The sequence below is a fragment of the Excalfactoria chinensis genome, chromosome 19, assembly GCF_039878825.1.
Source record: "Excalfactoria chinensis isolate bCotChi1 chromosome 19, bCotChi1.hap2, whole genome shotgun sequence".
Classification (NCBI taxonomy): Eukaryota; Metazoa; Chordata; class Aves; order Galliformes; family Phasianidae; genus Excalfactoria; species Excalfactoria chinensis.
The window spans coordinates 6,368,812-6,393,585 of record NC_092843.1 but is presented as its reverse complement, the minus strand read 5'-3'; the positions used below and the strand labels follow the sequence as shown (position 1 = coordinate 6,393,585).

Sequence of the window (24,774 nt, the reverse complement as noted above, 5' to 3'; positions counted from 1 at the left end):
CCCTGCCGGAAGGGGGTCGCTATTTGCAGTCACCCCCTCCTCCCAAAACGTAACCGCAGCCGCCGAGGGGCTTTGCACTATAACACTCGAGGGGTCTTCCCCAGCGATCAGCTCGGAACCGAGTTTATGCGATTTGTGACAACGAACACGGCACCTGGGCGTTTCTTTCATCTAAGAGGCCCCCTCAGAAATACACCCCGCGGCCTCTTCCGAGTCCGTACCCCTCAGGGCCGCGCTCCGCCCCGCACAGAGCGACGAGCGGCTCCGCGCGGCCGCTCACCTGAGGCGACTGCTCCGTCAGCGTCCGACCTTCCCGCCTCCCGCGCGGCCTCGGCACCGCCCGCCAATCAGCTGACAGGAAAGGACGCGGAGCCACCAATCAGCAAGCCATATACTAAACAGCGCCCGTTCCACCCTTAGAGCCAATCGTGGAGGACCTTGCTGACTTCCGCGTTGTACTCGTTGCTACGCAACCAGGCAACGCGCCCCTACTGATACCAAATTCACCTCAATAATTGGCGCAGCTCCGAACCGTTCCCGCATCATCCACTTTTTCTTTCTAAAATTCTTTATTTAAATACCGCATAGAAAATCCAACGTAATAAGGAAAAAAAAATATACATATTTACATACATTACATGACCCAAAAAATACACTCAGCGGCCAATGGGTGTTACCACACGGTTACACACTCAAACCATCCTGGAATGGAAATGGGAACTCAGCATTAACCTCCCAGTTAACATCTAACAGAGGTTAAAGGCAGCTATTATGAAGGACCTCCTCCAGCCACACTAAGGATCAGAGCATTATTGCTGCAATAGGAACTGATTTTAACTTAAAAAGCAGCATTTTACTTCATGAGGGATGCTGAATGTTGTCACTTCGTAATCCATTAAAGATAGGTTGCCAAGCTTAGCAAATCGAGAACATCCAGTTCTGGCCGATAATTTCTGTCTTTGCTGCCTCGCACCAGAGCTTGTGCAACCTTGGAAGAAAATTGCCCCATAAAGCTCTTCTGCAATGCCACAATACATCCATCAAGGCCAAATCCCACAGCCGTCAATGAAAGCTCATACACACACACAGATCCGGCCTTCCCCTTCTCTGAGCTGTGACTGCTGAGGTCTGGCTGAAGTCTGTCAACCTTCTCACTGCTGTGACTCCAGTCACAGTCACCTCCAACGCTCATTTAGTCTCATCCCGATGATGACTTCAGTTATCTAAACAATCGTAACAACATTCTCATCTCTTTTAAACTGAGATTTAAAGATACCGAACAATCCGTGCTGCAGTTCAGTTTGTACTGCTACGCTAGGAGGTTTTTGCTTCTGTTTTCATTTAGTTTGTCTGTTTAAGAAACTTCAAGGCCACTTTCAAGGCCGGCTGATCTTTCAATTCATCCATTTTGAAGCCACTGGCCTCAAATTGTCAGCAGTTTATAGGCCAGTTCATCTTAGTCCCATGACTAATTCACACTTTGACCAATGATTCAAAAGGCAAATGGTTAAAGCTTCTTCTTAGTCATCAACATGATGGTGCGAGATATTTACATCACTTTTCAAGTGTTCCTTGGAAGGTTTTATTCCATCTTGCTCTACAAGGCTCTGAAACAGTAGTTCAATTCAAGTTTTAGTAAAGCTCTCCAATCTCTAACTTTTCTTACTCATCATTTTGCTCAACAAATGAAGTCCTCACCTCACAGTGTTACAAAACCCATCGTGGGTGTGTTGCTGTATCAAATCAGAAACAAAGCACACCTGAAAAATCATGCCTACTTTCACTAGAAATGATTTACCAAGCAAAACAAGTCCCTTTGAAGTATCCAACAAGGTTCAGCCGTAACTGAATCCGACGAATGAAAAACACAGACTTGTGCTTCAATCCACTTTGGTGGCTCTCTCCAAATCCAGACACCATAGGCCATGGAACTACCTACAGTACAATTTCATTTGCATTCTTCCTAAACTCCACTTACACTCATGTTAATTATTTCAATTATAGTACTCTCAACACACTGGCATAACTGAACATCGGGGTCCACGCTTGTAATGTCCCTTGAACAACTTTTGTAAGGCGAATCTTTACAAAGTCCCGACACTTCATTTGGTCTCTCCTTTAGTTGCTGGAGACCTAAAAAGAATTGTTAGAAAAACAAAGTACATATAAATAAATAGTTATATTACATCTATAACACCATGAAATTACTTGTGAAATACAAGCTGTCTTACTTACGTGTAATTATTGGGTCAAAGTCTCTTGTCTGTGTAGCAACATCAGAGGCACAAACTTGCCCTATCTGTATCAGCAGAGACATAATATCCTCATACAAAGGAGGGAAGGCTTGACAGAATGACACCAAACAAGGCAGGGTTGGCATGAAAAAGGCATAGCGCTTCGACTGGGTTAAAACTATGGAGTAAAAGGGAATAGTTAAGTAAAAAGGAACTATTACCAAAATCTAGTCAAGAATTGTTGTTTTGCGGCCTTTACAGGTACAATTAACTTGTTTGCATTTTGGTACAACCGTACTTGACAAATCTAACTTCCACAGCAATGCATTCAGGTGTTGCAGGACAGCTCACCTGTGAGTAGGGTTCCCATCACATTGATGGCCAAACGAGCCACACTGAGAGATTTCGGTAGAGCATACTGAATGCACAAAAACGAAAGTAACTGGATGGCAAATATCTGTTAAGTAGGTGAAAGGCAAACAAGAAATAAACAGTGAGTTATACATTGCTTTGCAATTATGATCCTAAGCTCTTCACATAACTTAGGAGTTAGTAAATATTCTCCGTTTCACAATAAGGAAAAGAAGCCTTAAGAACAGTTATTGCAAAATTTTTCTGCTGACGTTAAAAAAAGCACAACACAGATGTTTAACATTAGTCAGGCATCAGTTAGGCTTTCAGAATCTCCCTCATAGACACAGTTTGTTCCAACATCTCAATGAGCAACAAAGGGACAAACAATTTACAGTGTAATCCTTGTAAAAGCTGTTAAATATCCCATGTGTTCTAGCTTAAACTTCAGCTGAACACCATCTCATGAGCAGTATTTAAAAGGGATTAAATAAAAGCAAACAAGAAATTTGTTTAACACAGAAAACAGAGGAATCTTTAGCTCCCAAATATCCGGCTACCTAGGACTAGACAAATATCTAATCTCCCCATGTCACACTACACCAAATAAACATCTATCATTGCTTTAGGAAGAACTAATCAACAACCTTTTGCTGTTGTTCTTCACAACCATCACAAGAAGACCTTTCAAAAACAAAAAAAAAATCTGACTCTTCCTTTGTTGAGCTTCAGTTAAGAAACAGTAGTAACATTCCCTGGGGAAAAGACGACTTGGTAGTTAAACCTTTCACAAGGAAAGACAAAACTTTGATCTTCAGGCTGCTCCATCTGCTCTACAAAAGAATCTCTGAAAAAAAACCTTTTCAATACCTGAACGCTCACGCAAGCTCCTCTTGCGATCAAGTATCAGCTAAAAAACTAAGCAGGCAAAACTTCTGCCAACTGTTAGATGTACAATATGAAAAATGCAAGCCGCTACTGAAAGAGCTTTTATATTCACGTTCTTAGAGGCAATAATGAAATTCATGAGCATCTGCAAAACAAACGTACAGAGCGATGCTGCAGAAGACCCAGATTTGGTGGCAGGGCCTTTAATTCAAGGTAAATATGCTACAGATACTATGTTAATATACTGGGCAGGTTAGAGCAAGTGATCTTTTTCTTTTCTCCCCCTAACCAATACTGCATTGTGGTTAACTACATACAGTGATTCTCTGACTAGCTGACTGCACAGTACCTGTTTTTCAAGTTCAGGCTGGGCAATGAGCTCAGGTATGAAATCCAGACAGATGTGCATCGATGGAATCCCTGCCACTGTCAGTGCCAGCAGTTCACATGGATAACCCTGCCGGAGTAAGGAAAGAAAGCAGACAAACCAAAGGTGTTTTCAAAATTGCTTCAATGCTTTTTTCTAAACAAATATACACTTTCAACTTTCTTTTGTTCAGAACGACTAGCAACAGGCCTGCACCTCTAAGGCAACTTGAGGGAGGCTGGGTGAATCTATTCTTTATCCACAGGATTCCAATATTTATTATTTGCATATAAGCTGCCCCTTGGCTCCCCAAACTCGACCAGGCTGCAGTGACCCTTTCCTTTGTGTCTTTGCCCTGTGTTCCAGACACCACTATAGGCTCTAACTTGCTTATTTCACAACAGAAACATTAAGACTTTTCCAGACACTTAATCAATTCCAGGTTGAGGCAAATTAGCTGCTTTTAAAGAGACTGCCATTTGGCAACGCACAATTTAACACACACCAAAAAACATACTTATATTTAAAGAATCACTAAGCTTCCTAGGCTTCCTTTTTTGAAAGCCTACAGTTGCCCTGACAGGGGCATTCTTTATCCTTCAACCCCAAAGAGATTAAGTGTGCCCTAACAAAAATGAAAGATAAGAGGTTTACGTTTGAAACCAAACTATGCTTTTTGAATCATGGATAGATGAACTTAAGACCACTGCCAGAAAAAAAAAAGCCCACACAATATGTGGAACAAGTAATTAAAAGATGTGCATGCCAGTTTTCCTTGGCCTAGAATGGACACGCCATTTCAGTATGTAACAGGGCAAAGGCACAATCAAAGCATGTGTTTAATGATGAGGAACAGACATGGCTTTGCTGCTCCCCTCTCAGCTACAACAGCGAGCGAAAGCACTGAAATTTGGAGGGAATGTGGTTACTTCAAAGTTGGAAGGACCCAACATCCTCTGAACGCTTTTGTTTGGCTCTTTCCTAACCAGAAGGAAAAATAAAAAGCCATGAAAGAACTAAAATAATGCAAACCAGACCTGGAAATGAACCAGCTTTACTATGTTGGGGTCAGCTATATACATCTGATGCAGCAGACAGCAGATCAGACACTGGACCTCTCGAAGGTTACACAGCAGGCTATCTTCTTCTTCCTCTAGATCTGAACTCTTAGGAGCCGTGGTGCTCTGAACACTCTTTAGCAAACTGTAGGTACTATTGCTCTGGGTTTTCTCTTCTTCTGTTGGTAAGCAGATCTCTAAAAGAATCTGCACGGCAGCGCTGTCCTGTGAAGAAAAGCAGCAGGAAAACATAAATAATAGAGAAACAAACAAGCCACAAAATAAAATACGAAATAATGACAATTGTAGAAACTAAAGGCAATTAGATTGCTGCAATTTCTGGCTATTGAACTGATTTTCTATAGAGAAAAACAAAAACCAAGAAACAACAGATCAGGAAATATAAATCCCATCAAACATTAAAACGTTACCTGAACAAAAGCTTAAATCCAGAACATTGACATCATCACAGATCAGAGCAGTCATTTCACGGGAGTCAAGTCTTATTTCAAAATATACCTTCCACGCTCCACAGCACCCAGCTCAAACACAATACGCATATGCCATACAATCCACAGCATTCAGAGGAGACTACGATACTCATTTAAATATAAAAGCTTCTATCAACCAAAAAACCATTCTCTAAGACACACTGTGTGTGACATTCTGCCAGACAAAGGTAAGGATGTTTGTGAAACACTGTTAGACCAGCACTCCCCATGAAGTATTTAACAATCTGAAGGCAGAGACTGCAGCTTCTTTTAACAACTAACTGAAACAAAACAACCTATTAGCTCTCCTGGTTTTCCTATTTTTCATTTTCTATTTCTGTATTCCTGCTTTACCATTTTCTTTCTTTGTGCCATTGACTAACCGCTCTTTTTCTTTACCTGAGCAGCAAGCAATGCATTTTTCAACTCCTCCCTTGTAACTTCTGGAGTTTCCGGCCCCATGGCGTTGTTCTGGGATGGCCTCATGTCTTGCTCTGCTGTTTCTTTCAGGTGAGCATTGAGGTAAGCTTTTGAAGCAAGAAGATATCCATTCAACATGTGCAAAGTAATATCCATCAGAGGAGGGCTCCTGGCATGAGAACACATCAAATGAAGCCTTTTCAGCAGGCAGAACAGTAAGACAGGAATAGCAAAACCAAGCCGAAAGAACACAAAGATGCACTTGGCTGTACTTTAGCTCATACTAAAGCTATTTACCCTACTGCTGCAGGATACTGAAGGTTACAAGCCCTTCTGCTGCCCTGCCATTTAGTCCCACTTCTGTCATGTCTGTGCTCTACAAAAACAATGAAGACACTAATTCTTGATGAACAGGAAACTGGAACAGAATCTGCAGTAGCGTATTAAGCAGTGAACCAATGATCTGAATGATGGAGAAAGAACAAGCTCCACAAAACTGCTCCCACAATACTAAGACAACAGCTTGCAAATCATGTTGCACTACTGATCTCTCTCACAGTATTAGGAATGTGAGATTGTCCATTTTCATCCAAGGCTGAAGGGACGTACAGGTAAACATTTCATCTGTGGGTTGGCTTTAAAGATGACTCTAACAGAGGCGTGATGTCCAGCAGTTACAGCTGAATGAAAACTGGATTAACAGTTCAGTTGCTAAAAGGCAAGGAGGTACAGACACACACAAACAAGAATGTGATGGACACAGAGAGATAACTGCCACTCATTTGTTACTAACAGCAGGGTAGTGAAAAAAATAGAATTAATTCAAACAAAGAGTAAAAAGGGACAAATTAAAGCATAACTGATGGAAGACGTGAAAAAGGATACAGAAAGGAGAAAAGCTGAAGGCTGAAGTACTGCTAAAATAATTAACCATAAGCTTTATAGAATAACAAACCCAATTTTCATCAGTGCTGTGAAAAACCAAAGTTACAATGTACGAATTCTGGCTTAAATGTTTTGCATTATTTATTTCAAGTTCTCCTTAAAAGCTGCTCTGTTGCCATCAGTTACGATCATTTCCACTACTAAAATTCTCAGCTGCTTCTTCTGCATCAAAGTCATCACTCAGTTTTACACATTCTCCTCTGTCACCACGACAGCTACTGGAACACATTTCTGAGTGCTGCTTAAAGAGTCGGTCGAGAAATGAAGCAAATCTACCTTTGTTACGTACACCAAACACCCTCTGGCAGAAACCATCACCCAAAAAGATGCAACATCTACAGGCCCATAAAGGGTGCAAGGAGACATGTGTGAAGAGGCAGGATGTTGCAGTGACAACCCCCCCCACCATGTGGCAGCAGCCATTTTAAGCATATTGCAAGATCTACAACAAATTCACACACGAGTATCTAAAATGGATGATCTATGTGTAAACCCCAGAGCTTCCAGAACAGATCTACGTGTAAGATTAACAAGACACTCGGCTGGATGGTAAGACAAGCCCAAGCAGCACACATGGTTCACTCGGTCCTCAGACCAACAAGTTCAGCACAAAACCACGGTGCACCCAAAGCTGGAACTTAGCAGCTCACGTGACAAGTCTGAAAATATGTTGTGAAATACTGGAAGTTTTGGGGTTTTTTCTTTTAAATCAGACACCTCAGGGCATAAAAACTGATGGAGCTGCTTACCTATGAACTCTCTGATCACACCTCAGCACAATCAAAGGATCAATCATCAGATCGTTCTGGGTGTACTTCTGCTGTCGGACTATTTTCACCGAAGGCTGCAGAGCGTTAACGGTCATCACCCACAACCTAAAATGAGATTATTTGTAAGATTTTCTTAAATACAGAGAGAGCAAAAGGCTCACATAAGCATCCAGGTACTCACTACAGTCAGCTGTATTTTTCTGCTCCCTGACAGGCCTACAAAACCCACACCGCATCTGCAGATATTGAAGTTAACTGTGATAAAGTTAACTTACATTCAGAGCAGAAACACGGCACTCTGTTCTCACTGCAGCGGTGTTTCCGCTTCCTCAAGAAAGGCAAATTCTTACTAGAGTGAGTTCCTACTTTAGAAAACAATCTTTCTACACTGTAAGCAAATGAGAGACTTCCTTACTCCTGAAAACAAGAACCAATTTCCTCTTCAAGACAAACAGTTAAACACTTTAACAAAGCAAAAAGGAATGCAACCCCAGCGGATCCTATTCAGTCACAAACTGCACTTCCTCAGACAAAGGAATTATTACTTTTAGAACAAAAAGTGGCATTCCACCTCTATCAGCACTAACAGCATCTCAAGCCTACCTTCTTGGCATCACAGTGTTAAGAACCATCCATAGTTTGTTGACTGTCTGAAGAATCCTCCGTGGGACTCCAGCATTCAGCAAGCAATTCATATTTGATGTCAATACTTCTGCATATGGGATCAATTCACCAGCCGAGAGAAGTGTTAAGTGTTCTAAAATCTGCATCAGCTGGGTATGATTTCCAGGCAGCATGGAAAATGCTGTAAAAGAAAGAGAATGGGATCGCAGTGAAACTGTACTTCTAACATCTTCTCTGACTTTGTGACCTGAAGACTCATACATTAACAAGGCTGCAGCAGAACATCCTCGTTACACAAATGCAGTATTATGGTCAGACCAATTGAATGACGACACACCTCAAAACCCCTCACATTCTACCCATTTGGAAAGAACACTGCACGGTGCAGCTGTTACCTTCCTGGAGCTGGTTGGGAGAATGATTCTTTGCGATGGTTGTGAGAAGCATCCTCCTCAGTAAGGCATCAGTGCCCGTGATCTGCTCCTCGCAGATCCAGTCTTCCACAATGCAGAGGTGTGGATAGTTAGTTGCAAGAAGGCGTAACAGTGCAGAGTGCAAACCTGTAAGAGCATCAGGGAAGTACACAGCTTTGATTTAAATAGCTCCATTACTCACCTGAACATAATTCTGCCTATTGTTTCAACAAGAGACCTTAACAGGCACTGCTGAGCATTGCAATGAGCTTTGCACATTTACTGCCTGAAGTTCTACCTCCAACAGAAAGGAAAAGTTCTATTTAGGAGACATGAGAGGACCCTACAGTAACACTTCAATTCAGCCTGAATAAAAACTTAATCCTGAGGTCATTTCTACTTTAAAAACGAGTTCCTTACTCTTTAAATTTACCTCTCATCTCACTAGTTACTACTGATGTTTCAAAGGAAGCAGAAAGGCAAGCACACTATGAAACAGACAACAGCAGCAGAGCTGGAAACAAGCTGATGCACATTAGGCTTCCACAAACAGCTGTACCTCCCAGTTCCTGCTGCAGCCCCTGAGCCTGCCGGATGAGGTACTTGATGGGAATCTGATCCATTAATGCTGAAGAGTAAGACTTGGGTTTTCTTTGCATGGCAGCTATAAAGGAACAGGAAAAGAAACCACTTGTCACAGCTGCAATACTGCACACAATACAAACAATCTAACCATAGTCACAAATACCCAGGATCTTTGTGTTTGCCAGAAGTGCTTCCTCATACGACAGGACATAGTAGAGGACAAGCAATTGCGTGGTGATGCTGTACCGCTGAGCAGGACGAGTGTTTTCTCCCTGCAGAGAAAACCACACATAAAGGTCATATCACATTCCCAACACTAGGGAACAAAACTTGGGATTTACCTCCAAATATGGAGGAGGGTAAGGCAGCAAAGCTTGGATAAAACTGTCAAGCCATACGAGGTCCGGGCTGAAAGCTGTAGGGAAGTTTGTTTCTAAACTACCTTCAAATGTAAAATGTATTTCTTGGAGTCCCAGGATTCCAGCACGTATCAATGTTGCCACTCATTCTACACGTATCCAAGTGAGCTTCTATCAAAAAGGTGTTTCTTACAAGGACAGCTAGAATGTTTCCATTAACTAATATTTTTCATCTAAGAAGGCCAATAATATAAACCTCAGACAAACACTTCGCCTTTTCAATCCATTTTACTGCTAGAAACAGTTCATGATTTAGTAAGTGTCTTAGTTTCTATTCTGAATAGCAAAAACTGATCACTGTCAAAGGAAAAGTGTGAAAGGGAGACGAGCAGCAAACCTCCAAGAGCACCAGGCAGCGCTAACCAGATTCACTTCTGTACACATGACCATCGCTGCAGGGCAAAGCAATTGACTACACAGGGATTAAAGACAAAAATACAACTTTCACAGTGTAAAATGAGCATAAATACAACATCCTGAACCACGATGACATAAAAAAATTAATAGTTTACCCCAGTGAGTCCTTGAAAAACGTTCAGTATCTCCTGTTCGGTGATGGGCTGGTTGGTGGCTTCAGGGTTGGATTTCGAAGCAGGAGTGAGAATGGAGTTAATGTAGACATCAATAAGAGGAAGCAGCTGAGGGTGGAGCGGGGTGGTGGTTTCACAGAGCTGCCGATAAATCCAGTCCTGGAAAAAAACAAACAAAGCCAATCCATCATGCTTCATTCCAGAGCTGAAAATAACCAAATTGTTTTGTTGGTAAAGGGCTGTAATTATCACTAATAGCTCTAGTCATATTTTAATTTTCTAAGCATTTCTTATTGGAAAAGCCAAACTTGAGAACAGAAATAAAATGAAGGTCATACCTTAATGGACACTTTGTGCTTGGTGAACGATCGGCTTCTTAAGAGCTGGTAAATGCAGTGAATGGGTAGAAAACCAGTAATGTTGGCACTGAGACTGCCCGTAACGGGCACACGAACTGCGTGGGCTGTGACAACCTAAAGGAAAGTGAGAACCGTGATGCAAAATAACACAAATAAGCACAGCTGAACGTGACAAGGCTGCAGAGCTACATCCTGCCGGACATTTACTCAACTAACAAACATTTTTATGTGGTTTAACACAGTACACGTGGGATGTAAAACTGCAGCACAAATACAGATAAATTATGTAGTAGTGGGAAATGGTTCTTATCTAATTGCATCGACGTACAAAAGAAATGCTGAAGTTTTTCAGTCCTGGGAGGGCACAAATTCTTGTAGTTCAAACTGAAGTGACTGAAGAGCAACAGAACGAAACAAGGCTAAAACCTAAAATACCTGTTCGGTGAAGATCTCCTGCGTGAAGATTGTCTTCATTCTGCTCAGAGAGCTGGGCTTTATAACAATCTGAAACACAGGATGAAACATTCGCAATGTTGAGTTCTGGCTTTAGCAATCCAAACAGATATTTCTTCCATGTATTCCAAACAAAACCTTTGCAGCACAGTTTGGAAATGACTTCAACCAGTCTTCTTAAAAAGATCATTTCTTGCAAATGATGATTTCAACAAGTGCACTCAATAACATGGTGGTATCTTTGATCATAACATTCCTCTGCTCCGATTTCACACACACTGCGACATTTTCTAGATGAGCTCAGCTACTCTCCAGTAAACATTTATTGAGATACAACAGCAAAACTGAAGCTTTTGTATAAAAGCAAATGTAAGAGTTTAAAAACACAGTAAAAAAAAGCTCATTTTAACAGAGAAAGGTACATATCAGAAACAGCTTCGGGTTTACCTTCATTCCCAGCGTGGAGCAGACCAGATCAATGATAGCGCTGAGCTGATTGCTGTGGAAATACATGGCTACCAAGAGAAGCATCTCTCCAAAGGAAGCAGACACACCAGAAATGCTACAACAGCAAAGAGGAAGAGTTAATTTCCAATACAAACAAAAAATGAGGTTACTGGACTCATTATAAACAAAAGAAGCCGCCTCTCACCTTTCAAAGTAAGCTTCTTCCTTTATCATCCAGCTAAGCCACATCACCATGAGCTGCTCCTGTTCCGGTGTACTGCGCAAAGAAATCACATAAAAGACTCTCTGTCCACAAATGACGGTTGGTTTTACTACCCATGACGAGCAGAAAGAAGAAATCATTTAACAATGCATCAAGTGGGGAAGTACCTGACAAGAGTGGAGAAGGCCAGAAGCATACAGAAGGAGAGCGACACAAAGCGAACGCCAGCGGGGGTTGCGGGCGGCCGACTGGTCATCAGCTGCAGCAGCTGCTCAGCTTCTTCATCTGTTGGTCTGAACAGGGGGGGAAAAACCACACTGATCATTTCACAGTGATTTCCAATCTCATCACAATGGTTACACGTGAAGTTTTCTCTATTAGTTTATCTGTTTATCAGGTTACCGTCAGTACAGGAGTATTGAAATTAAATGGCACTTCCCTCGAGGGAAGCATGTTGCTACAGCCCTCTGTTCTACGTGCTGCTCCAAATGCTCAGGTTTCTTTTAATGAGTCTGTAAGACTGATTTTGCAGCTTTAAACAGAGCAGCACATTTCCCACGCTAATATCTGAGATTGAACAAAACGATGGTGAAGTTTATCATAAAGAAAAATATTTCTGCTAAGAACAGTACCAGAAAGTAAAGCACTATAATGCCTCTGAAGGCCTTTAGCATTAAATAATATCCACTCTCAGCACCGTAAAGAAATCTCCATCCTAAGCACACGAGAAGTGCCTCCTTCAGTACTCAAACAGCCTGATTCTACCCAGAACAGTTCAAGGACATTAAGATACAGAGATGTTAGAAGTGCCCAAAGCTCTTCATCCTCTGTTTAAATGAGCAGACAGTGAGTAACAGCACAGCTCATTACTTCAGCCCAGCAATTCCCATCAAGGCGCAATAGAGCCGTAGCAGCGCGCTGGCTTTCACAACGTGCTCCTCCTTCAGTCCAGAATACACAGAGACGTTTGGCTCCGTATCAACATCTGCTTCTTCAACAATGTGTGTGCTGCGAACCGTGGGAAGGATTCCCATGAGCTCCAGGAGCAGCTGCCTCCTCATTTGCCAAAGCACAGAACTGATATTATCTCTTTTTCTCTGTGAGAGAAGTTAAAAAATGAGAACAATATGAAACTTATGAGACATTGTATGAGGGAAGAGCTTCCACAGTGATGAACTCGAGAGAAAATGGAATGAAATGAATGGGAGCAGGGAAAGGAGGGGAACAGGCGGGACATGCTCACAGCACACTGCTTTATTCCTACATCAACACATTTGCTATCACCAGCATGTAGGGATTCAACTTCCTATTGCGAACACTGAGCACAAGCAGTAACAACTGACACCTTACCACTCCCCCATTTCATGGCATGTTTAATTATGTACCTAAAAATCTCCTAGAAGCAAAACTGAAGAACTGCCTTCAGCGACACCAACTGCAGACCTGAGGATCCCTGACCAGCAAACAGCCTTGTGAAGGGACAGCATAGACGTGCATTCAGAAAAACATGGATGCCCAAGATTTACAGCAAGATGTACTTTCTAAAAGCAGTTTCTTCAATGACTGTTTATTCAATGCCTCACCTGTTGGCCATTTCGGATAAAAGTTCCAAACCAAGTTCGAACTTTTGCATTAGTTCCAAGCAGCAAACCGCTCACAAAACACACCAGGTCGCTCACTCCATCATCTGAAGATTCATTTTTGGTGTGATCCAACGTCAAAGCCACACCAAGACCTGGTAGATGGCACTCTTCCACCTAGATGAAAGGTCCCCGTTAATCACCTTTTTTGTTTGCAGCATTCCAGTAAGGACCACAACGAAGCCTCAGATCTTGTCTCACAACAGATGTGTGTCGGACTCACCACCATGCCTCGCACCCTCAGAGCTTGGGAAGGGTTCATCTTACAGAGGTGCCGGAGCGCTTCTGTTCTGCGACGGCCTCCAACACTTTCCTCATCTTGCCGTTCTCCGTTCTTAATCAAACCTCTACAGACTGAACAACCAACAGGAGGCGTAACTTAACCTCATCTTTCCAATAGAAAGCCACAAACACGTAGAGCCAAAATGTTCTGCTCAGCTCACTGTGATCTATCAGCTGCATTACGCCAAGAAGTAGCAATCAACGCTGAGTAAAAAGAACAAAGAAAAGGTCTTTCCTTTCTTCTCTAAGAATACTTACAGACTTATGCATCACCCAATTACTGCTTAAACTCTTTGTGATGCAAGCCGTGCATCTGGCAACACTAGAGAATGAAATCTTATTGTGTGGTAACGGGTACTATGCAGGCATCGTCACTGCAGATGTTTCACCTTGTAGTATGGCTCAACCTGAGGGGCAGTACTGACAGCAAGGCTACACCAGGTTCATAATCCCAGCAGCAGCTGTTGGAATCAGCCTTTAGAAAGCTGGCCTACAAACAGGAACACTCACGCAGCGATAACTACAATTAGGCTGCAAAAAGGGGGATGGACGTACTGAGAAGGAAAGATCCATCAGCATCCCAGTTCTAATACCTACAATAAATAACAGCCCAAAATCAACTTTATTACAGATCTCCAGGAAAAAGTAAGCTAGACAAGAAGAAACTGCAGCTCACCCTCATTGAAGCTATCAGGAACATTTGCCACCAGCAGGCAGAGGAACCAGGCTCCATTTTTCACATGCAGCAGCGCTTCGGCTACATCGACTATAGGCAACAGCGATGGCAGCTCTGGACAAAGAGAGTTCTCAGTTAGAAAGTTTCACTACAAAACAAATGAAAACGTGTTCAAAAGTGGGAATGTAAACAAACGTGTCAATCCGTGGTTTATTCCCCATTCAAAGAGACAGAGAGCCTCGATTAATGTTACATCAGCAGCTCAGAAAGAGGTTCTTTTTTGACGCTTCTAAGGAGTTATAAATACCAAAGCAAAGCAGCATTAATGAACACGGTACCACAGAGCGCTGTACCTGCTTGCAAGATGCAGAGAACATCCGCTGCCTCCTCCAGGTAAACGGGGCTCTCAAAGAGCTCGGAAGACTTGAGAAAAAACTCCCCGTTTGATTCCGACACCTACGAGACATTTCTCATCAGCAAACAGCACCCACAGGTTTGTCTGATCAGACTCCCATAGCACTGAGTTCAATAGATACAACATACCAAAGTCACCCAGAATGAACAGTTTTAATCGCACAGTGGTCGAATGTTTAAGTAACTAATGTGCACGAGCAGAACTCCAATAAAAGCAGCATTATTGTTTCTTCCCAGATGAAAAACAACTCTAGAAATACAGGAAATTTGCACAGGGAAAATAAAATCCAGGCAGCAAAAATAAGAGGAATGTGTTGGTGAACAACACACTGCAGTAAAAGTGAAGAATAAGACAGAATCGAGAGGCAGAATTTCATCTGCAGGTTTGGTTTCTACACTGAAAGCTCACAAAATCACACTTGAATTAAGTACGGTATGAGATAGGCTGAGTCTGGATCATATCAGAAAAGATTATCCTCGTTCGTTCTGAGGCAGGAAGGTTTCCTGCAAGGAAATATGAAACTTTAAACTGAATCCTTCAACCTTGGGGAAGCAGATGAGAACCGGATTCACACTGACACAACAGCAGCAGAAGGAGGCAGGAAGTCAGCCCACCCAGCATGCAGCCCATCACTTCACTACCAGGAAACACAGCGCTGCCAGCGCTGCAGACACAGACAGACACACACACACACACTGCAGACACACACACCTTGTTCACACACACACACGCACCTTGTTCATGATGGCCAGCAGTTCGCTGAGCACCAGTCGGAGCCGGCGGGGCGAATCGCTGTGCTCGAACTCCAGCGTCAGCCCGTGCTGCAGCTGCGCCACCAGGATGCTCTCCCCGCTGCCTCCTCCCAGCTTGTGCCTGTCGGACAACGAAAACACAGCGGTGCGGTTTCATTCCAATGGCAGCCATTTCAGCAGGGATTTCTTCGAGTTAAGACTTAAATCTAGTTTAGCGTTCTACTAAAGGTCTGAAAACAGCGCCGTAACCGTCCGGTGCTGCTAAGCCACAATTAACGTAAAACTCGGTCGGACCGCGGCCGTTACCGGAGCTGCTGCTCTTTGCTGGCGTCCTGCTCCAGCGCGTGGAAGTCGACGGACAGCAGAGCCACGATGGAGTTGACGGCCTCCACGCCCGAGAGGAGCCGCAGGATCAGCTTCTTGTCCTGGGCCCAGCTCTGGCTCTGGTCCGCGGGGGCGCACAGGGCCATTCGCACCAGGCAGGGGAGCAGCAGACGCAGCTCGGGGTCGCTAAGCGCGGCCAGACGCACCACGTCCACCTTCTGCATCGCCTCGAAGGCGTACGGGCTGACGAACTGCAGCCCCGAACACTCCGCCATGGCGGCCTCGGGGCCGCGGGCCCGTTCCCCGGCCGCACCGCGCCCACTTCCGGCGCGCGGCGATGACGTCAAGGCCGGAAGCGGTGCGAGCGGGCAGGCCGAGCGTGGTGTGTAGGCCTCGTCCCGGCCCTGCCGCCCCCACGTCGAGGAGGAGACCCGCGATCGCGGCTGCGTGAACAATTTATTCCATCGCAATTCTTTTCTGTCTTTAAGAAGAATAAACCTTCTGCCCCCCCAGTTTCCTCGATCCCAATCCGTACATCTCAGCGTTTACAGCAGTCGGGCCGTTAAACAGCACTTGGAAGCATGAAGAAGAACAGGAGGAAAGAGACCAACCTGCCCTGGGGGCGCCCAGTGCTGCACCAACAGCATCACGGGGCACCCTGTCACCGTACATTAAATGCACCCATCAACAGCAGGGATCGAAACCCAGCCCCCAGCTGCGGCAATTCGCCTTCAAAACACATTTTACTGTCGTTGGAAGCTCTAAGATAACACAGTGCTGTACTTTGATGGCACAGTGTTAACAAAGCGGCCCGTCTTCATGGCAACACGTGAAGTTAAAATTACCACTGGAGGTAAATCCAGCAACACAGCGATGTGGGGTAAATAGAGCAGTACAGCAACATGGGCCAGGCTGACGGCTAAGGAGGAACATGCTGAGGGTTTAAACATCATTTTTAACTGCTTCAGGAAACGACAAAGATCTACATGCGAGAGCTACTTCAGAAGGGAAGCGTTGCTGACAATAGGAGTGGCTGGACTGCACTGCGTGCTCAGAGCTGAGCCAGACAGCAACAAGGCAGCCATCACTACATGAGCACCATTACTGTGAGAGCAGAGTCCTGTTCATCTCAATTTAAATACATCTTTTCAATGGGAATGGAAGATCTCAGATCCATTGGATCCATTGGACACATAAAAGGAGGGGAATTTCCACATCTACTCAACAGAGCTGCCAGAACTACGTGTTTTCTCCAGACCACTTTAAGAAGCCAGAGCTGAGGTTTTCAAATACTTAAGATTTCACTTGCTAAAGAACCCGAGTTATTGGCTCACGATGGCTTTATTCATAAATCAGCAATGATGTGCACATAATGAAAAGAAAGCAACTGATGTTCAATGCTCAATGGAGGAGTAGTTCCATGGCATTGGCCATTTTGATACGTACGCCTCCGGCTGTAACTCGCTTCAGAAATGGCCCTCATCATTTTTTTAGTGATTACAGTATTAATTTAATTATCATTTAACTGCACTGGAGAGGGAAGGGGAGCATGTGGGAAACTGGCAGCTTTTGCCATTGGAGACCTTCGCAGGGAAGGTTACAGCCCAGGTAACAGAACGGAGCTGTATCGCGATGTAGGCAGCTGATTCACTTACCTGGATGAACAACACAAAAAGCCACACCAGCCTCAGAGCTTAAACAACCACTTAAGCAACAAAACTTCAAAAGAAAAGCCAACAAAAAACTGGGACGTACGCTTTGAAGCTTCACTTTTAGGAGCACTTCTCCACTTCAAAAGTCTCAGCCAAATGAAGGGGAAAACCCTCTGTAAGAGCAAAACGTGCTGCTCCATCAAGGCAAGTGAACAGACAGAGCCCGTTATTAACCTGATCAAAACCTGCTAACTGCTGATTGCACCAAGTTACGTTGAAGAAATGACTGAAGGTTTTCATCATCAATTGTACAACTGCTTTATACAAAACAAAAAAGGCGCCGCTGTTGTATGTACATCATTCAAGGAGACTTTATATAAGAAAAAAAAATTCTCAGGCAGGTATTTTGCATTTACAAAACCATAATCTTCATTAACATGGTACGTTTTGTAAATACAAGTGATTTCTTCCTTGTAGAGGATTAACAGTGGGTGCAAAAAATGGATCTTAACTTGCTCCTGTTACAGGTTTAACCAGCTTGACGGACAGCGTTAAGACCCAGGACATGATTACAGCAACAGACTCACGTGAGCACTGCAGGAGTTAAGCTTTCAGTCTGGCAGTCAGAAGATGAGGAACCAAGGAAAAGCAGATGCAGTTGCTCTTCAGCACCCGTAGGGGCTATTTTAGAGCACCAGCAGACATTTGGCGGCTGCGAGAAGAAAGGAAGGAAACTACAGAGGGAAAAAATGGTGAAGGAGGAGAGGTTTACCAAAGCCTCGTGATTTGTCAGGCCCTTCCTCAGGGAGGGCTGAGCCTCCTTAGCACACAGTCAGAAAAGGGGCTGTGGGGAAGGTCATACACTGAAACCTGGAACCTTCACCACAGTGCCAGAAATACATGAAAAAGGAAAACGTTTGGGGCGTTTTGTTGTTGTTTTTTGAGGGGCTGGGATTTTTATTTTTAAGGGTTGTTTTTTTTTTAGTTCCTCCCCCCTCCCCACCTAAGGGAATAAAATCTGAATACCAGAATTCACTGAGAATCTATATACATCACATCTTAGTTAAACACACACCAATCTTAAAGTCAAGATTGACTGCTTTTGCATTTGTAAAATGGCTAGAGCTGGGCTAAATTTCAGCCTCACGGGACACTTTGGGTAACATTTGTGTTCTGTGCCTTCCACTTTAGGTTTGTGTTTTATCACAAGCAGGAGAAAATAATGCGCTCACCACAGTGCCAAGAATATCCAGCAACAACAATGCACAATAGATATTCTCGGATACTGGAAATGGATCTGAGAATCTAGCCACAGCCCTGAACCATAACACAAACTTCAGTTGAAGAGTTTATTCGTTTTATTCTCACTACAAGTTAAACCACCTACAATATCACTGATATATTGCCATTGTTACTCTGTAAAGGTGTGATATAAAATGCTGTAAGACCCGGTACCTTTTCAATTTATATAAACACAGTGAACTTCATTACTGTACATGTACTTTGCAACTACAGCTTAGCTGTAAATCCCCCACACACAATGGTATGGACATTAACCCCTCTATACCCATTAAACTGTACATCAAGACAATACAAATTTACTGTCCCCGCCCACCCCCTTACAAAAAAATAATACTCTAAAAGCAACCTACTGCAACTTTTAATTAAGACGATTACATATATTTTAGACCAATTGCTTTAAAGCAAGAAGGCGGTATAAACCTTCTAGGAAAATTTTTATAAAAGAGGTTAAGAAATATAAGACAATTTATACATTTAAAAACTTACAATAAATAAGAGATGCAGGCATTTTTGAATACTAGGTACTATAATCCAATACAAGAACATCTTGATGTTCCGAAGCCATAGGTTGAAACTCATTGTTCCTCACGTTTCTTCTCATCTCCATGCCTTTAATATTCAGTAACTGTGACTGGGTACTATGGCTCATTACTCTTCACAAATACTGTGACCGGGGAAAAATGGTTAATTTTGCTACTAAAAATGTTATAATACACTTTCTGATCATCATTCTAAAGCGTCCCCCATAGTCAACGACTCCAAGACAGCAGGTGATAAGTACCCCCTCTCACAAGTCAAATCAATATTTGCTGGAAGTAACAAGATTCATACCCCATCACAAACAACTTGCACTGAGAAGAATCATAACTTAGTCCTGCAGTGAAATATCCCTTTTCCTCATTTTTGTCTTGCAAAATTCAGGTGAAGATCACAGCATATTCATGATAAAGTTATACAACTGATTCAGCACCACAAAATGAATCGGGAGACATGACCGTCTGTCCTGGGTTGCAGGATCACAGGTTAGCCAGGAGAGTGCATTGTACTGTTCCAGAACAAACCTGAAAAGCAAACAAGCTTCCATCAAGCCAACGGATTTTCCTCAGCAGCATTTTACAGCACCGGCTTAACATAACGTGGTTGCTGTGGTATTCAGCACATAAAACAGGTCTGCCAATGTTTTGCAGTAACACAACTATAGAATTGTTGCGAGCAGATTAAAGCTGAAATTCAGTAGAAAATACTGTTGTATTTTAAGCAATGATCTAATCAAATCTAATCAATAATTAACCTAATCCTAGTCGACGATGATAATTAATGCTAAGAGATACTAAAAAACACAACCGTGATGCTGCTTTCTCATTAACAAGTGTCTTATGTGTACACAACTACCTGCACGCTCCTGGACTTCACTATTCCCACAGCTTACATAAGGTTCTGGCTCAATTATTACCACCCTCCTGCCATTGATGCACTACTTTTTAATGAATTTCACCTTTTTCAATTATTTTTAGTTGTAATCGATCTTAATTAGTTAAATCAGAGTTCAGATATTTGTATTAAACCGCAGCGTCTTGTGGTGAGGAAGTCTTTTCATCCCTCAGTGCACAGCAATGTGTTTTGTTTGCTATGTATGAAGGGCAGCGACACAATGAGAAAACGAATGGCAAGGAAAACAAACCTCCAGATCCCCTGCAGCAGGATGAAAAAAAGAAATGCACAGCTGTTTTTGCAAGCAATAGATCATAAATACCTGAGCACATCAGAAGTTTGATTAGAATCAAGTGGATGGGAGTGTTTACTGTGGAGTAGTTCGTCTGATTGCACTGAAGGCACGTGGAGGTGCAAAGAGGCCTAAGGAAGGAGGAAAGATGTTAGCAGTCAGCGTCTGATTCAACTGCAACTTCCTTCCCCTTGTTCCGCTGACCCAAATATCGCAGCCACTTACTGTTCTCTGACACACGAGTTAAATAAAGCTTATAAGTGCAGGAATCCTTTCTCCTAAAAGCACAGTGCTAACAGTGCAATGCACCTGAGGAAACTGTTTTAAAACTACTTTTGAACCTACATTAAATGATGATTAAAAAAAGAGGCAAACTCCGGTGTCACAAGATTTCTAATAATACACAGGCTTTAAAGTTCACTGCTGTCCCCCTAAGGTCAGACTATTACATACAGAAGGTACTCAGGGTAAATAAATCTTCTGTTCAATAAATGCCAGCACAGCCCCGCTGGAGGTACGGTACCTTAAGAAACAAGGGACACTGATTTTGTGCTTGAGGACACGCTGACCAAAACCAGTCAGGCAAGGGACCTGCTTTGGCAGTTGACACAAAATAACCAAGGGCCAGTGGCTGTTGCAGTATGTTTGTTACTTCATCGTGAGATTCTGTTGAAAGCAATCGATCTGTACCTTGACCCTATAAAAAACAACAACAGGAATGGTTTACTATTAGGAGACCACAGAGATACAAGAAATTACCCACAGCTTTCAAATTACGAAGCATTTTTGAAGGATCCAAGCATTATATGGATTTTACAATGACAATCCAATATGCGATTAATTCAAAATAGTTTATAGGAACCTTCCATTCCAGAAAGGAAATAAACAGATGTCAGAAAGCAAACAACCACACACATACACACAAACACACCCCTCTATATTTAATCTAACAGTTACCTTGCCCATATCACCTCCGTGGGGGTAGTGGGACCCTGGAGAATGTACAGGGGATCCAGTAGGGGATGCAGGAAGTATATTTATAATATCGGGATCGAGATCGTCTCCAGTGTCTAACAAGTCAAAGATGCCCATTCCATCTGCTCCATCTTGAAGAAGAACAAGAACACTTCATTATGGGAACAGCACATACTGAAACCAAGTGATTTCCCATATAAATGCTGTGGTTTAGTAGAATAAAGTCTTATTCCTGCTACGGGGGGAGCAATGATGGGTTTCTGGTTGGTTTGTTTTTGAAACAGGAATAAACCCGATCTGCTTACCATTGTTGGTGTTGAAGGCCAGATCCAGGTTTTCAGTGGTATAAGTTGACGATGCCACTTGCACAGAAGCAGATGTGGGAAACACAAGTATGTGAGTGCACGATGTGTCCTGTGGGGTATTCAGCTGAGATGTCTGCATATTTAAAGTGGTGCTGCGTCCGAACACAGAGCCGGTCGAGACAGAATCTTTGGAAGAAAAACATTTCCTTCGTTTTATACAAAACAAACAATTAATTCCCCCACCCAAAATATGGTTTCTCACATACCTGGCATAATAATGAAGGACCCCTGCGGTTCCATTGCTACCAAACAAGCACTGAGAATGCTGGGAGAGTCTGCAGCAGAGATACCACACATTCTGCACATGTCTTTCAGCCTCTTACTGAGGGACTGAAGGTTTCGGCGACTCAACAAACAACTCCAGTCTGAGGATACAAAGGACACACACATAAGAACAGTGATTTTGCTTACTTGTTTTTCCTCCAGAAAGAAACTGACGCTATACTATTTAAAAATGAAAGCTTCAAATCGACTTTTAGACACTAAAACACAAACATTACCTTTTAATTCCCCATGCCCTATTCTTCCTAAGCGGCCTATTACGACTCTCCAAGGCAAAGAGCTCATCTGCACGAGTCCCAGGCACCATTCCCAGAGTTTCTGAAGACCAAGTCTGCGGGCAGAGCCCTTTTTCCTGCGAGCTCTAGAATGAAAACAGAAGAGAAAACAAAACTAGAACCCATCTATGACAAACTTCTATTGCCATCTTTGGAACTTGTTTGGACCAACCTGAACGTTCACAGGACACAAGGACTGGTTTGCTTTGCATTCATCACATTCTAACACTAACATCAAAAGCCAGAGGAAGGGGTGGAAGGGGAAATCACACAAACGAAAGCACTCTCAAATCACAGGAAGCCACAGGACATTCCTTCTAGAAGTTTAACTCAATATCCACATCATACTGAAATTAACCACTTGGTTTAAATTTGCAGCACGGTGGGTTATAAAGAGCACGAGATATTCTCATATCATCTTGATGAAAATGATTCTTTGAAAGAAAGAATATACACGTGCTAAAAATCAAAAGGAGTTTGGTTCTTACCTGTTCGGTACATCTATATTAATTATGCACGTCTCTAACTGTTCTCCATAGAGATCTGTACAGGATGCAAGAAGCCATCTTTGATCATGAGACAAACAGTAGCCTACAAAAAGCACATTGTACTTCTGGCCAGCTTCTCCAAAAGTTTCTCCAAGCTCTGTTTGCTTGTCCTTTACAGGAGCCAAGATAAAAGGAGGGGTGTACAGTCGAATACACTCTGGTCTCTATAAGGACGACAGAACAGAAAATGAAGTTTCAAGTAGTGATTATTCTTAAGAACTCTGTTCAGTTCACATGGAAGACACCAATGATTTAATAAAAAGGGACATTCCTCTCATCTGTATATTAACAGAACCACATTAATCATTAGAATACTCACATCAGGGCTCTTAAGAGCTGTTTCCATGGCTAAGCCAGGGCCAAAGCCAGTTAATGTTTTCACATTGGTGGAAGATGGAAGAGGTCTCCGACACTGAGTAAATGCTGAAAATGCTAAAGACTTCAAATGCTGAGTATAAATCTGCCGGTCTTCGTGTTTCACAGGCTGCAGAAGGTACTGACACGGAACGATCTACAACAGGTCACACGGGGAAATAAAATTGATTCATTATTACATTTTTTTGAGATAGTATTTGGGTACGCTGCTTTCAGGATTTAACTGTACAACCATCTCTTTAATTCTTTGAGGTCTGCCCCTTCTAAAGCTACACGGCACTTCAGGTCATCATTCTCACTGAAAATTTCCTCCGTGAATAAAAGAAGGGCATCATCACCTCCAAAACACAGCTATAGCCAAAGACACTTTGTTAGGCATGTTTTTGTGGATGTTGGCTCACCTGCACAGAAATGATATTCTTGATGTTCGGAGGAAGAACCTGAACCATCTCTAAAAAGCAGCGCAGAAGTCCAAGTGTCCATAAACTAGATGAGCTATTGCTCTCATCCTTTTTCTCATATGTAAAAGGATCGATTATGTAAACTACAATTGCAGGCGGGTAGGTGATAGCGTGTGAATCTCCATCTGTAGGAACTCCAACTTTATCACGATCCATAGTGCTGAAAATGAAATTTTACAAGCAGTTACAAAACGCTGAGTTTTAGACAGACTTATTTTTACTTACTTTAGAACCAAGACCAAACTATCAAAGATTAAAGACCTTTAAAGTTAACTGTGGCATAAGAAATTGTGTTTATAATTCAGTTTTGTATGTGAGCTTGCCAGCAGCTCAGCATCACTTGGTTTTTTTCTTTTGCCTTCCTTCTTACACAGTTCTGTTGGCTGAATGAGGTTTAACAGCTCCATTACCTTTCAGAAACCTCTGGGTGGGGCTGTGCAGTTGCTGTAGTAGAATCTCCAGACATCCCTGCTGTTTGCAGCACTGGCTGTTGCTGCTGTCCTCCTGTTTGCCCATTTTGGACTGTTGCAGCCTGAGAGGGCAGGGAAGCAGAAGTGGTATTGTTCATACTGCTAAAAGGTGGAAATGAAGAAGGCTTGCTTGTTGGGATCCCACTGCCTATGTTAGCAGAAGAGGATGACGTGGCAGTGGTAGTCAAAGTTGAGTTAGCTGTAGTAGCTGCAGAAGACATGGCACTGTTTGACGTTGCTGTCATAGTACTACTGGTAGAAGCTACAGGAGCAGACGGAGTGTTGGGGTTTCCAGTGCTGGCTGTCACTGGGGGCAGAGCAGAGGCTGGTTGGCTAGAGGGAGGGACCAGATTTGTTTGGGCGAGTAACGAATTGTCCAAAGGCTGAGAAGCAAGATAAGGACCTAAAAACAGGGGAAAAAAAAAAATCCATACATTTTATATTGCAACTAGTCTTGAGCATACTTAAACTGAACACACTTAAACTGAGCCTATAGCGGTTCTAACAAAACAGTGAATAAAGCTTAAGCATGTTTTATCTTTCAAAAGAATGCATGCATTAACATCTCAGTTTCTAATAGTCTTATAACACTTGCAGAAACACTCAAATCTATTTCAAAAGTAGTTTTTGTTTTCCAGTCATTCGAATTTGAGCAAGAAATCACTGCCTCAGAACACAAG

The 24,774-nt window shown here is 42.8% G+C and overlaps 3 protein-coding genes across 4 annotated transcripts in view; all 3 read right to left on the bottom strand.

The window, feature by feature from the left end:
• The window catches only part of BRIP1 (BRCA1 interacting DNA helicase 1), a 94,065-nt gene extending 93,717 nt beyond the window's left edge, over window positions 1-348 (bottom strand). For both annotated transcript variants that reach the window (XM_072353438.1, XM_072353437.1), the window contains exon 1: window positions 281-348. The gene's annotated coding sequence lies outside the window, so the exon portion shown is untranslated. The remainder of the gene's footprint in view (window positions 1-280) is intronic.
• Window positions 349-559: 211 nt separating this feature from the next.
• On the bottom strand, window positions 560-15,977 carry INTS2 (integrator complex subunit 2). Its single transcript, XM_072353751.1, has 24 exons — window positions 15,649-15,977; window positions 15,325-15,463; window positions 14,529-14,631; window positions 14,176-14,289; window positions 13,441-13,571; window positions 13,161-13,334; window positions 12,448-12,674; window positions 11,745-11,870; window positions 11,560-11,631; window positions 11,355-11,469; window positions 10,890-10,958; window positions 10,434-10,568; window positions 10,078-10,254; window positions 9,310-9,418; window positions 9,121-9,225; window positions 8,544-8,708; window positions 8,128-8,329; window positions 7,504-7,629; window positions 5,789-5,978; window positions 4,878-5,123; window positions 3,823-3,930; window positions 2,586-2,691; window positions 2,236-2,412; window positions 560-2,133 (listed from the first exon to the last, which is right to left on the bottom strand). The coding sequence occupies exons 1-24, from the start codon at window positions 15,939-15,941 to the stop codon at window positions 1,964-1,966; spliced, it is 3,579 nt and encodes a 1,192-aa protein (XP_072209852.1). The 5' UTR covers window positions 15,942-15,977; the 3' UTR covers window positions 560-1,963.
• A 1,400-nt stretch (window positions 15,978-17,377) lies between these two features.
• The window catches only part of MED13 (mediator complex subunit 13), a 49,077-nt gene continuing 41,680 nt past the window's right edge, over window positions 17,378-24,774 (bottom strand). Inside the window, exons 20-30 of the mRNA XM_072353451.1 lie at window positions 24,035-24,497; window positions 23,565-23,784; window positions 23,108-23,299; window positions 22,729-22,952; window positions 22,184-22,326; window positions 21,890-22,048; window positions 21,624-21,809; window positions 21,301-21,449; window positions 20,867-21,040; window positions 20,374-20,474; window positions 17,378-19,681 (exon numbers count right to left, since the gene is read on the bottom strand). Of these exons, the coding sequence (XP_072209552.1) occupies window positions 19,549-19,681; window positions 20,374-20,474; window positions 20,867-21,040; window positions 21,301-21,449; window positions 21,624-21,809; window positions 21,890-22,048; window positions 22,184-22,326; window positions 22,729-22,952; window positions 23,108-23,299; window positions 23,565-23,784; window positions 24,035-24,497 (2,144 nt within the window). The 3' untranslated portion in view covers window positions 17,378-19,548. The remainder of the gene's footprint in view (window positions 19,682-20,373; window positions 20,475-20,866; window positions 21,041-21,300; window positions 21,450-21,623; window positions 21,810-21,889; window positions 22,049-22,183; window positions 22,327-22,728; window positions 22,953-23,107; window positions 23,300-23,564; window positions 23,785-24,034; window positions 24,498-24,774) is intronic.